General features: G+C 37.2%; 1 protein-coding gene across 2 annotated transcripts; it reads left to right on the forward strand.

Moving 5' to 3' along the window:
- The first annotated feature begins 6,686 nt into the window (after positions 1-6,686).
- Positions 6,687-10,271, forward strand: LOC18427671 (RNA-binding (RRM/RBD/RNP motifs) family protein). 2 transcript variants are annotated; one of them, XM_020663276.2, is made up of 5 exons: positions 6,687-6,804; positions 6,935-7,039; positions 7,578-7,808; positions 7,933-9,115; positions 9,741-10,271. In XM_020663276.2, exons 3-5 carry the CDS (start codon positions 7,587-7,589, stop codon positions 9,752-9,754), a joined length of 1,419 nt encoding a protein of 472 aa, XP_020518935.1. In that variant the 5' UTR covers positions 6,687-6,804; positions 6,935-7,039; positions 7,578-7,586; the 3' UTR covers positions 9,755-10,271. The 2 variants fall into 2 exon arrangements, with proteins under 2 accessions (XP_020518935.1, XP_006836782.1); XM_006836719.4 differs by having other exon boundaries at positions 7,583-7,808.
- Positions 10,272-13,424: the final 3,153 nt, after the last annotated feature.

A 13,424-nucleotide genomic window follows, 5' to 3' on the forward strand; every position in this document is an offset into this window, starting at 1 on the left:
AAAAGAAGGAAAATATACAAGGAGATCATATATTTAGATTTATGCACATCTCAATATATTTCATGTCTTTTGTGTAATAGACACTTTCCTATCTCATCATATGCAATGTACACTTCCTATCTTGTTATATACAATATACACTTTTCTATCTTGTTACATTCTCTCCAAAGGAAACAACACTATTTGCTATTGTTGCCTTTACAAAAACTATGACTTTTGAATTTTGTTTTTATTACGAGGCTCGTGGGGCTTGGCGCCTGGAATTAGGGAATCAGATCAAGCCGTACTTATGAGTACACCTTCTCCTTGCTTAAAGATTTATTGAGATTGCTTAGGGAGTATTTTTCCTAGAGAATTTGTTTAGGACTTCTTAAGACTTTTGAATTTAGAACACCGTTTCCGGACAAAATTCATATATAAAAAGAACCTTCTCCAATCAAATCAAAAGCCCTAGATTTAAATTCCTAGGCATCTATCTTCTTTGGACTACAAATTATTGACTTGGATCTTCTTCTTTTTTATAGAAATTCCACTATTATATTAAACTAAAAGGACATTACAGAGTTAGAGACAATAGTCTTAGTAAGGAGGGACCTCCTTTGGCAAGGAAATCAACCAACACATTAGCTTCCCTATAAACGTGAACAAACGAAAACGTAAAAGGTCCAGAGAGGTCCAAAATTTGTAGCAGCATCGATCTCAACTCCCAATGCGACTTCTGTTCCTCTTTACACCATTTAATGACATTCAAGAAATTACCTTAAATAATACAATAAGCACCCAAGTTTCTCGTCAAAAAAATACGCTGGTCATGTAAGAGAGCATAGAGTTCAGCATAGTTTGCAGTACGCTCCACAAGAGGGCCTGCATACGTAAAGACAATATTCCCAAACCAATCTCTAACCACACCTCCAAATCCCGCTGGACCAGGGTTCTATAATGAACTACCATCACAATTAAGCTTAAAGGCCCCTAAAACCGCAGCCACCCACATTCCTTTAGGTTTGCATTTAATAAAGTCCAACTGGAAGAGATTTCGTAAATTTCTCTTAACATCTACTTCCAAAATATCTTGGCCAACTTTGATAATCGTTAGATACAGCCAAATAGCACGCAAAATCTTCTCCAATATTCTCTCAAAGGGCAAGCATGTCCCATCGAATACTTTTCTATATATCTCTTTCTACACTTCCCATAAAATCACACCTCTTGTGATTTGCCAAATTACCATTCTGTACATGGTAAAAAATCAAGCGTCATATTCAATAGAATTCCCTCAACTTTTAGCGGCATTACCATCGCAGTCCCAAGCTAAGCAAAAAACCAAGTCCATATACGATAAGTAAAAAGGCAGTGAAGAAAAAGATGATCACTAGATTTCCCATCCTTTTTGCACAGTAGAAACATTTGGCAGTATCTTCCCTCTCTTGATGAGATTATCTACCATTAGCACCTTGTTTTAAATGGCCAGCCATAAAAAGCCTTGTACCTTAAGTGGCAAAGGCCATTTCCAAATAATAGATACTTCTGGCACAGACCATCTCCATCTGTCTTGGAAGAGTAACTAATACATTGACTTAACCGAATACACTCTATTTTTATTTATATCCCAAACAACCTCATCAATAGCATTATTGACTTGGATCTGCAACCTCAAAGATTGAGGAAAGACTTGATCTTCACCCTTTCCTTTTTGTTTCATTTTTCTTTGTTATTTTCTTTATTTTCATCATTATCCATCTTGCACTCTAAAAATTCCTTTTACAACTATTTTACTTGTTCTCCTTTATTTTTGTCTTTATTTCATATTGTATACAAACCTAAGCTTGTTCGCAGACGATTTGCGATAAGAGAGGCCTTTTAAGTTTGATCTACTCATAAATTGTAATTCAATGGAACCCAAATCTTCTAGTCAATCAAATTTAATATTGGACATGATCTTAGACAAATCAGATTTTGCGTAATCTAGTCGGTCTTGAACCGTGCGTAAACAAATAAATTGCGTGCTTTACACATGAATAACAAGTGTGTCTTTTTTTTTTCGGATCTCAAGTTTTGATCAGCTAGGCCTTCACAAAGGGCAAGCACAGATTTATGTTTTTAGCCAAGGGAACTGGAGGGCCTATTTAGGTTGTGCATAACATTTAAAGTCAAAGACAATCTTGACTTCCTTCCATAATCAAAGACATACGGACCAATGGTCGTTTCCCCAACTGGCGATTTTATGGAGCTTCGGGCACTAGTAGTCATGCAAGGCTCTATAGCCAATAATTTATTTTAGAACCAAAATATGTAGATGTCCTTTATCTTAGGGCACGTTTGGTTCGCGTATAAATATTTTTCAGAAAACATTTTCCCCAAACATTTTAAAGAAAACAATTTGAATTTGAACCCTAAAAATGGCCCAAACAAATTTTGCTCCGAAAGTCAATGTAGAGCCTCCACTTGGTAGAGGGTCACATCTATGTTTTCTTTGTTTTCAGACCTCAAAATCATTTTTGTTTTTAGCTTGTTCATGGTAAATAAAATATGCTTTACAGGCTTCCAGTGAAGTTCTAAATAGGTATTTGGCTTATACAAGTAAGGTACAATGTACTACTGCGAAAGCACGCTATATGCACCTATACACTTCAAGGAAATATACAAGAAGCCCGTCGACTTTAGGTACAAGAAGGTCAAAACCAACCTAAACAATAAAATGTAAAATTGGGGTGGCTAGGGCTGTATCATTGACTGCAATCAAAGTCCGATAAAGTTTTTCTTGAACTTTTTTGTACAATACTAGGCACCTGATTTCCCATCTGAATATCAAGGATGATTTGACTTTATTGTATCAAAGGTAAATAGCCCTATGATATACAATCATATAAATAAATAATAACTTCTTTACAAATGTAGGTTTAAATTAAGTCACATTGAGGAAAAAGTACTGAATAAAACAAATTTAAAAATAAGTAATGAATCATCATCATTATCTGAGCCTTCTCTCAACTATTTAAGGTCAGCTACAAAAATCTTTTTCTGCCATTTTGCTCTATTTAAACCAATATCCTCGATTAGGTTCGATATTCATGAAAAGATGTGGCAATGTTTTATGCTTTATGAGGGCTAGGGACAGCCCATGGCAGAATTAAAAGGAAGTAATAAATAAATAAGGAAGATACCAAAACGCCTATAGGCGAAAATGAACAGTGATTTCACCTACCTTCATCTCCATCCCAACTTCATCGCACGGTCACAGTTGTCTGGTAGTATTTCAATTTTTATTATTTTTTTTACAAAATCTGAATAATCAAAAATTTGGAACGTGCGTATATCTTAGTGAGGCGCATCTAATAAAAATATGAAAAAAATAATTCGTAAATATAAATTGATTAAAATACCCCTATAAATTTTCGGGGGTATTTTGGTTAATTTAAATTTTATGAATTATTTTTTTTCATATTTTTATTAGATGTGCCTTACTAAGATCTACACACGCTCCAAATTTCAATTAATTTGGATATGTAGAAAAAAAATGAAATTTGAAACACTACTAGACAACTGTGACCGTATGTTGGGAAGAGTTTGGATGGTGATGAGTGTAGGCGAAATCACTGTTCATTTACGCCTATAAGCCTTGAGAAGAGTTTTTCAATAAATAATAAGAGGGAAAATATCTCCGTGCCCTCTATTTTTTGTTTTCATATCTCAATAGACCTAAAGATTCAAAATATATCTCCTAAGCCCTTGACTAACTTTACCCATTTTTAACTATTTTTTTTAGCACTAACAAATATAAAAACGACATGCTCATTCTAAACCTTTCATCTCTTTACTTGATATATTCCTTTCAAATTTCTCTCTCTCTAACATTCACCCTCTATGTCTCTCTAATAGAGGAGAGAGAGAGAGTGTGACACACGGGGGGGGGGGGGAGAGAGATGGGGAAAATAGGTGGAGAGAAAGATTTAGGAGAAAATCACGTGAAGAGAGAGAAAATATGGTATTTAGAAATGATATGTTTTTCTTATATTTGTTTGGGGTAAAAAAAAATAGGTTTAAAGAAGATAAAATTAGTTTAAGAGGGTTAAAAGATATAAAACTTTTTATGACTCAAGATATGTTTTGAAACATTGAGTCTATTGAGATATAAAACTTAAAAATGGGGCGTATGGAGTTATTTCTCCGTAATAATAATAATGATGAACGTAAAACAAATGATGAATCTCACATGAAATTTGGGGCATTACGATTTTGGAACATGAAACAATATTTTTTACTTATTAAACAAATGATGAATTACTCTGTCAAAAAAAAAAAGAAGAACAAAAAAACAAATGATGAATCCAAAATTACAAGACTTGCTAATGAAAAAACTGGACCATTATTTTGGAAGTTCCATGATATGTTAATCAAAGAAAGAGAGATCCCACAAAACTACCCTTATATTTTTATGTAGTTGAGAGAGACACCATGAAACCAAAATTATGAAAAAAAAAAATAGTACACGTGAACCACAAGACTACATTGATTGATTTGATCTCCTCAAAACCCCTTGGACAACAAGTAAAGAAATAAGAAAGGAATGAAAAATGTAAATATCTATATGAAGCCTCTCATAACTGAACTACACTGTGTTTTGGTCATCTTTTGTGGAAAGTTTGGAGTAAAAAAAATATTATTTAGAGAAGAAGGGAAAAAGAGAGACAAAAAAAATCATTGAAAGTTCTTAGAGTGTTTAGGAGGTTAGAGTAATAAAATTTGTACTTTTAACATGAAGAAACAAGAGAAAGTAATAAAAGATTATTTCGTATAACTCAAAAAGAAGATGCAAAGCTTTTAAAAGACACTAACCATAAGAAGTAATGTGCCACATAATTAAAAGATGGCAATTATCGGCACTATTCAAAATAACATTTAATTAAAGCTGTCCTCTTGATCAACCCTGTGGAATTTTCTATGGGGAAAAGCTAAATATAAACGGCACCTAAAGCTCCAAGAAGATGGATAGTCACCTTCTTCCAAAACAACTTTTGTTTAATGGAACTACAGTTCTGACTCTTTTTTTTTTTTTTTTTTTGCTTTTTTTTTATTGGTTGAAAGTTCAAACTCAATGCACATGCTTGCCATTTCTGGGCCAGGGCAGCCCTGGCCCAAGCCCGGTCCAAAACATTGAGTACCCGCCTTGACCCATTGCAATCAGGCCCGAACCTAGCCTTGACCGCAAAATTGGGGTGGGCCCCCTATCTATGGCAAAACATATCTGTTATGTATTACTAAAAAAATTTCTGGCAAGGCCACTACCAACCCTGACCTTGGCTCAAAAATATTTTGGGCCGACTGAGTCCAGCCTTGTCCAGGGGCATTCACAGCCCTAATCGGTCTATCTAAAACTTGCATTTGGAAATGAAATGAGTGTTTCTCTTTCCTCTCTGTCTAGGGGTGGCAAGGTCCAATCCTCCCTGCTTGGTCAACTCGACTCTAAAAGCACCTAGGGCTTGGGCTAGGCCAAGATTGGCCCAGCCTTAATTTTGGCCTGGCCCGGCCCGTTCCTTCTTTTCTCTTCCCTAATTTTTTATCTCTTTTCGTATTGTTTTGTTTTAATTTTAATTGGCCTGGCACAACCCTGATCCTATCAGGGCCGTATCCTTGATAGGGCTTGGGCCGGACTTGGGTCAACCCTTAGGGGAATAGGGCCGGGCTAAGGCCTGCCCTGGCCAGCGCGGCCTTATCCATTGCTAGTGAGTATAAAGAGCAAACCCATTGGCACCATCTATCATAAAATATAAGAAAGAGCAGGTCAATTTCTCTCCTCTCTCTGCATATGCAAGAAAAAGAAGGGATTTTTCTCTCTCAAACAAATTTGGTTTGAGATGGGTTATATAAGAACCACGATTTTTAAAAGTGAAGAGAGAGTCCTTTCTAAGATGCCGGGTGGACCAGATGGGTGAACATAGGAGGGTTGGCAATTAAATGGTTATTAAATTTTTCAACAAAATTAGTTACCATTTCAATTTGTAATCCCAAAGATTAGGCCAATTAGTAATTATTATATCATTTTTAATAAAAAAAAGTAAAAAGTAAGAAAGAGAAAGAGGCATAACGGATGATAGAAACCCAAAGCGATCCCATCCCTCCATCTCACATTTCTTCTGCAATCAAAATTGTCTCTCTAGAATCCTTCCTCTCTCCTCCCCTGTTAATCCTTAATTATATATTCTAAAAATGGAGTTCCTTTCTCTCTCCTCTCTCTAAAATAAACACGCCATCTCATCCACTCTTCTATTTATATATTCCAAAATTTCTCAGATTGGTTCTCTCTGTCCTCCTTTCTCCCTCTAAATGGGGTGCTCCCCTAATTTTTTTCATTGGGTACCCTTTTTTTCTCTCTCTAAATGTTAATTATACCTCTAAATATTTATAACATTTAATATTATTCCTTTATTTTTCATGTTGGGTTCTCTTCTTCCCTCCTCTCTCTCTCTAAATATTTTGTATTTTATACCATTTTGTACATATTCCCTAATTTTCAGATTGGTTCTTTCTCTCTCTCTTTCTAAATTTATACCATTAGATTTTGATTTGGGGAGGAAAGGGGAAAGAAAAGGTTCTCTCTCCCTGTCTTCCCCTCTCTCTCTCTCCCCTCTTCTCTCTATCTCTCTCTCCTCTTTCTAGATATATATATATGTCATATGCCATCAGAATGGGAGGAGGAAAGCAAAACAAGGGGAGAAGAGGGGGATGAACCCACCACCCTCCGTTGTTATGGTTCCTCCCAGATCTTGGTATTGCTAACTTTTGGCCATTAAAGCTTTGAAAATTGTAAGTTTCAGGCCTATTTTGGGGCAGCCCATCTGTGAATTATCGTTCAATTTCTTCCTTTTGTTGGAGAATGGCAATATCTGATCTTCTTAATCATTTCTACTTTGCTTTTTTTTTTTTTGGGATACAGGATCTCCTTTTGCTGATTCATGAGGGATCCGAGGCCTCTGCATTGAATTTTAAGAGACCCATTTCCCGATCTGTGTTCTTTTGATTCAGGGAACTTCTAATCAAGGTGAGGATGGTTGGCTTTTGTTCCATTTTCTCTGTTTTTTATTCGTAACAACTTTTTATTTTGAAAACTGGGTGTTTGATTTATCGGGGCCTTAATTGCTCGGATTTGGCTTGATTCTTTGAATGTTCAACATCCATTTGACATCTGATTATTCTGATCAGTAGTTTCAAGACATCGTCAATTGAATCTGTTGCGTATTTCCCACATTGGATTATTTTTTATTTTCCTTTTACAATTTTGTAGAGATGGATGTATCTTGATTTTGAATTTGTCTTGTATTCCTCTGAATTGAATTGGCCTTCTCTGAATTGAATTGGGCCTGAGCTTATCTCTCAATGTTTTCCTTTTGGGCTATGTTAACAAAGATTGTCGAATTTGTCTGATGAGTCATTCCTCTTGATCAAATTTGGTCTTTGTTTCTCTCCCTCTTTCTCTGATTCCTGAATTCATTTGATGGGAGACACATGTTTCAATCTCCTTGATTTCTATCATTCTATGAGATTGTAGAATGTCTGATAAGAGAAACGTGTTTCCAAAGAGCAGGCAAATGGAATCGGATATGGGCAAACTCTTCATCGGGGGAATCTCATGGGAGACCAACGAGGATCGCCTCAAAGAGTATTTCAAAACATATGGAGAAATCGTTGAGGCTGTGATCATGAAGGATCGAACCACAGGCCGAGCTCGTGGCTTTGGTTTTGTGGTTTTTTCAGACCCTGCAGTTGCAGATAGAGTTGTTCTTGAAAAACACACAATAGATGGTCGAACAGTATGTACTCATACTCCATTTAATCTTGATTCTATTGCATTTATGAAAATTCTCTTTCTTGAGATCAATTTGACTCTCTACTCAAAATTAAATTTCTCTCTCTCTCTCTCTCTCTCTCTCTCAGGTAGAGGCAAAGAAGGCAGTTCCAAGAGATGACCAACAAATCCTTAACAGAAACAGTAACAGTATTCATGGATCCCCGAGCCCTGCAAGGACCAAAAAAATCTTTGTAGGTGGTCTAGCTTCCACAGTCACTGAAAATGATTTCAGAAAATATTTTGATCAGTTTGGAACAATAACAGACGTAGTTGTAATGTACGACCACAACACCCAAAGGCCTAGAGGATTCGGTTTCATAACTTATGATTCTGAGGATGCAGTGGACAAGGTTCTCTTAGAAACCTACCACAAGCTCAATGGAAAGACAGTCGAGGTTAAAAGGGCAGTCCCAAAGGAGTTGTCTCCAGGCCCAAGTAGAATTCCTCTTGGATATGGAATGAATAGGGTCAATAGCTTCTTGAATGGGTATCCTCAAGGTTATAACCAGGGCTCCCTTGGTGGCTATGGGATGAGAATGGATGGTCGATTTGGACCTTTAGTAGGATCGCGAGGTGGGTTCCCTACATTTTCCCCCCAAACTTATCCTAATTATGGGCCAGCAGTGAGCCCAAGCTATGGAGGAAGCAATTTTGGTAGTAATCTTGGTTTTGGTCGAGGATTAGGCCCATACTATGGTGGCAACAATGCCAGTAGATATGGCAGTCCAATTGGGTACAATGGTAGTAGTGGAGGAAGTGGATCTTTCCTAAGCCCAACTGGTCGTAATGTTTGGGGTAATTCCGGCCTGAATTATTCTGCTTCTGCAACTTCAACTGGATACATTGGATCAGGTAGTGGAAGCATTGGAGGGTTTGGAAACACTGGAGCAACTTGGGGTTCTTCTCCTTCGATGGCTTCACAAGTGGGAGGAAGTGGTGGTGGTTATGGTGGGGGTGGCAGTTTTAGTTATGGAAGCTCTGAAAATGGCTATGGATTGGGAATGAGCAGTTTTGGGGGTCGAACTAGTGGTACTGGTTTGGCCCCAAGCTCATATAGTGGAAGTAATGGTGGATATGAAGGTAGCTATGGGGATTTGTATGGTGGGAGCTCTGTTTATGGGGATCCAACATGGAGGTCTGGTTCTACTGAGCTCGATGGCTCCAGCTCTTTCAGCTATGGCCTAGGAACTATGGCCTCTGATGTTGCAACAAAGGGTTCAGGGAGTTATATGGGAGGCTATAGTGTTAGCAACAGGCAATCAAACAGAGGTAAACTTTGCTTTTTAAATTTTTCTTCGTAATGGGGGAAATTTTGATATTACTCAATGGACTCCGGAAAACCATATGGGATCATCACCATAGAACGAAATGATGAACAATGGTGGAGAGGAGTAGGACCTGCAAGAGTAGGGCATGACCCCATCTGATGGGTCCTACTCCATCACTGTATGTCATGTCATTGGATGGTGGTGTACCCCATGGGCGGTGTTTTATCATCGTCCATTTGGGTATAGTATGCTTTGTAATATTCAGTAGCATCGCATGTCATATGCAGGTATGTAATGCTATAATTGCGGAGGGCATTACATATTATAAGCTTCCTTTTGTTTTATAATGTTTGATATAATTATTTATTTTTTGTGGGGAGAACTTGTCATTCTTTTTGAAGCTTGAGTTGTGTATGAGCTCAGAGAAGAGTTTATGATTCTTTTGGCCATTTTTTTTCTTTACTGTTGATTTTTCTTCACTGTTGTCAAGAAAAGTTTTCAATCCATTTTCTTGAACTTTACTCATCCTTTTAGCCGTTGCTTTAAGATTACTGTGTGCAGAAAGAATGTTGTTTCTTGAAATATTAATTTGTATTGTTATGTTGTGCTTTCATTCTTCATTTCAGGAGTTGCAGCATAGGCTTATCATTCTTTATATAACAGAGCTCATTAGAAGAAAGCAATGTGGTGAAGCAGGTGCATAACTCTGCATTTTGTGTTTTGCCATCCTTAGTATGTTAGCTGAATTGATTATTGAGACTCAATACCTAACTGGAATGAGTTTCTATTTCGGAATCTGAAAAATTTGAAGACAACCACAAATGGTACGGATACAAGGTGTTGTTCAGGGATTTGTTTTATTATTAAAATTGAGAGTGTAGTTTTGTTTCATGAGTTTGATTGAGTTGTAAAGGCAGATTGCGGGATTATATTCAGAAGAGTGTTTCCTATTTGTGTAGTGTGCCCCTTCGAGGGAGATACTAGACAATATTGTTTCTGTGATGTAATGTCTGGCTAGCTGCTGGTGTTGCAGTTAAGTTTGTTTTTTGGGCATTGGAATTGTACCAGAATTCTGGCTGATTTACTAGTGTGAGTTCTTTAGGGATATCATCAGTTCCCAAGAATAATAATATACCATTGTTCTTAATGCTGTCAAATAATTAACTTATCCATATAATATACATGCTTTTTGTATTATGTGCATTACTTAAGCCCTCTGTGTTTTGGAGTTATATATCACTGGATGTTATGGTTTTCAGAAATCGGAACCTTGGTTCTTAATTGTTAGCTTTGAGGTGCTATCTTGATTATGTTATCTTCCATTGAATTCTCTTCAGTTGTCATTGGCAAGGACAATGTGAACTAGGAACACTGAAGCCCCTATTTTCGAGGCTGGAATGAGGTGCTCTTTTTTAAAGCATGATAAATGCAACATCTATATAAGATATTATTTATCAATATCAAAGATGTAAAAATACCGGCCATAACTCACTGATTAAATTAGAGATGACCAAAGTCCCTCATTTCTTATACTAGTGTAAGGTAGCGCCTTAGTTGCAAGAACTTTGTACATAGGATAAGAATCCCTCTCCAGAACCTTCAATCATCTCCCTCTCCTACACCTCATTTCTAAGTCATTTCCTTTCCTAATACGAGTAGATATTGACATTCCACTAGTTCCAATTTTATTCCCTCTTTTTCTCCCTCTGCATGCATCCATAGCTATCAGCATATTGGAGCAATGAACTTGAAACACGATTACTCAACTAGACGTTGCATGATGGCATTTCCTACCAACTTGTCTTGTTTGATGTTGTGTGCATCATAGTGCATAAGTTATCTTTGTAGGAGTATTGTCAGAAGTGAGAAAAGAATTGAATTTGATTAATGAGAAAATGAGGGGCCAATCTCCTTGTGTAGATTTATACAATTAAATTGGAACTGACGTACATGTATACAACCAAATAATACAAATCTATCCCTGTGACTCATGCCAAACCCCGCAAACCGGAGCATCCACATATATATGAAACAACTTATTTCTAAGCCATATGTCTGCAATGAGAGATGATATTAGTAAAACAGATTTGTAACCTGGTCTTCTGAGGGAATGGAAGAAGGGAAATAACTACACTGGCTATCTCTTGAGTGGAATGGGTTTCTACCTCAATGCGCTTGGTTTCTTTGACTTGAAAAGCAATCTTAAAGCCTCTAGTGTTATCACTGTGAAATAGAACTGCTATAGAAGTAAGCTGGACACCAAGATCAGCCAATAACATCGTAAGCCAGATAAAATTGTGGGAAGTTGATCTAAAATATGCTAAGAAACCAAAGAGCCCCCGATAATCAAGACAACAAACCCAAATAGATTGGCATACTGTCATATATCATGATGGTCTTCCTGTCAATAGAATGTGGTTTGGGATATACAAAATCACCATCATATGCTTAGGGTCCAACATTTGAACTGAGTTAAGGTGTCAACCTATTTTCTATCAGTTAAAGGAGCTCTAGAAACACGATATTGGGCATACTTTTCTTGCCTAATGTAAATTCCTGACTCAGAAGTTCACCTCGATAATTCAAAGAGTAATTTATCAAAAAAAAAGGTCAATTCATCTAGAACTCATGTAATCTCGAGCATAAGGAAATATATGTAACAAGGCACCAGGTACTTAATGTAAAGACCTTGAAATATATATTATACTCTGTACAGTGTCATATCATCACTAGGAATAGCAGTATTATCAATGTATAGTGGTGGAATATCAGTCTGCCTCTCTGTGTGTGTTACAGATAGTGAGGAATGAAGAAGGCACTTGCCAAACCTTCCCTGAAGTGCAACATCAAGAAGTCATTCAAAATAAGATTTGAGAACGTTGTTTGAGACCATTGATCACCATTTTCATGTGACAAATAGCATACTAACATATGTCAGCAGTTGTATATAAATTTCATCATAAACTATGACAGTACGCATTCTTGATATCATTCTGATTCAAACCATACCCTTTGATAGTAGTTTTGGGTTGAAGAACTTTTGTTGTTGTCAATTGGGTTCATATGGTACTCTTCCTTACGATCTTTTACCCCCCCAAGCATGTTTCATGTCTTCGGATAATACCATCAGATATGATCTTGGCCTTGTGTACCCTTCTTACACCCAATCCATTTGTTGTAATTTTGCACAGTATTGTTCTTTAGGATAGTTGTGAGACCAGCTTTGCTTTATGGGACAGAATGTTAGGCGGTCAAGAAACAACATACCTATAGGATAAGTGTAGCTAAGATGAGGATGTTGAGATGGATGAGTGGTAAGACAAGAAGGGATAGAACTTGAAATGAATTCATTCGAGAGAACTTCAGTGTGGCTCTAATAGGCGATAAGATGAGCGAAAGTATACTTAGGTGGGTTAGCCATGTGCTGCACAAACCTAGTACAACACCTGTTAGGAGGTGAGAGTTGGTTCAAGTGGAAGCCTCAAAAAGGGCAAGGGATAGGCCCAAAAGGATATGGTTAGAAGTGATGAGAAAAGATATGGGGATTTATTACTTCACTGAGAGTATGGTCCTTCATAGAGCAGAATGGCGGACCAAGATTGGTATAGCTAACTGCAAATAATCGGGAAAAGGCTTTGATGATGATGGTCATAAATAACTTGACATAAACAGTCATGGTAACTTCTCTCTAGGTAGAGGGTTCATTTGCAAATGGCAGTGAGGGAACAAAACCTGCTAGCTTGGACAATGAAATGTAGAACGACTCTCTACTTAGCACAAAATCATATTTCCTTTTAAGGAGAGTCTGAAGAGATGTTTTCTGGCCTTAATGCCTAATATGGGTAGTGTTTATGACCCGTCATTACCTTGCTCTTATGCAATAATTAGAACTGGAGGGTATTAACAAAAAAATGAGATTTTTTTTCCTTTTTCTTTTTCTGTGTTTTTGAGAATGTTGACCTTGAATTAATAATGTAAGTGTAATAGTAGTACAAAAAACTGCCGCCCATGGCCCGGGAGCTGTGTACATCAAAAATTGGCTTCACACAAGTGGGAGCATTGTACAAAAGCCGAGGTATTTGGCGGTTCCGGAGGACTAGCGAGTGACATTTTTTGAATTGCCTTCTGTGATCAAAGTCGAGAACCAGTTACAGTCAAAGAGTCTCAGGCCTTCGAGGAGAGCTAAGGCCTCCGTCGAGTGAGAGTCGAAATGTCTAGGATGTGAGAGTTGTGCCTTCGTGGTTCCTAAAGAGACATCCAATGCCAGCAGGTCCAGGTTTGCACCATTGAAGTTGAGCTTAACCGAGCCT

Source organism: Amborella trichopoda, chromosome 10 (assembly GCF_054954075.1).
Source record: "Amborella trichopoda isolate Santa Cruz 75 chromosome 10, AtrichopodaSantaCruz75HAP2 v2.0, whole genome shotgun sequence".
In the NCBI taxonomy this organism is placed as follows: domain Eukaryota; kingdom Viridiplantae; phylum Streptophyta; class Magnoliopsida; order Amborellales; family Amborellaceae; genus Amborella; species Amborella trichopoda.

Bases quoted from the DNA above. Each gene is read 5' to 3' on its own strand.
- LOC18427671 (XM_020663276.2), top strand. From the start codon at position 7,587: ATGGAATCGGATATGGGCAAACTCTTCATCGGGGGAATCTCATGGGAG. The intron at 7,809-7,932 runs GTATGTACTCAT...TCTCTCTCTCAG, and splicing joins ACACAATAGATGGTCGAACA to GTAGAGGCAAAGAAGGCAGT.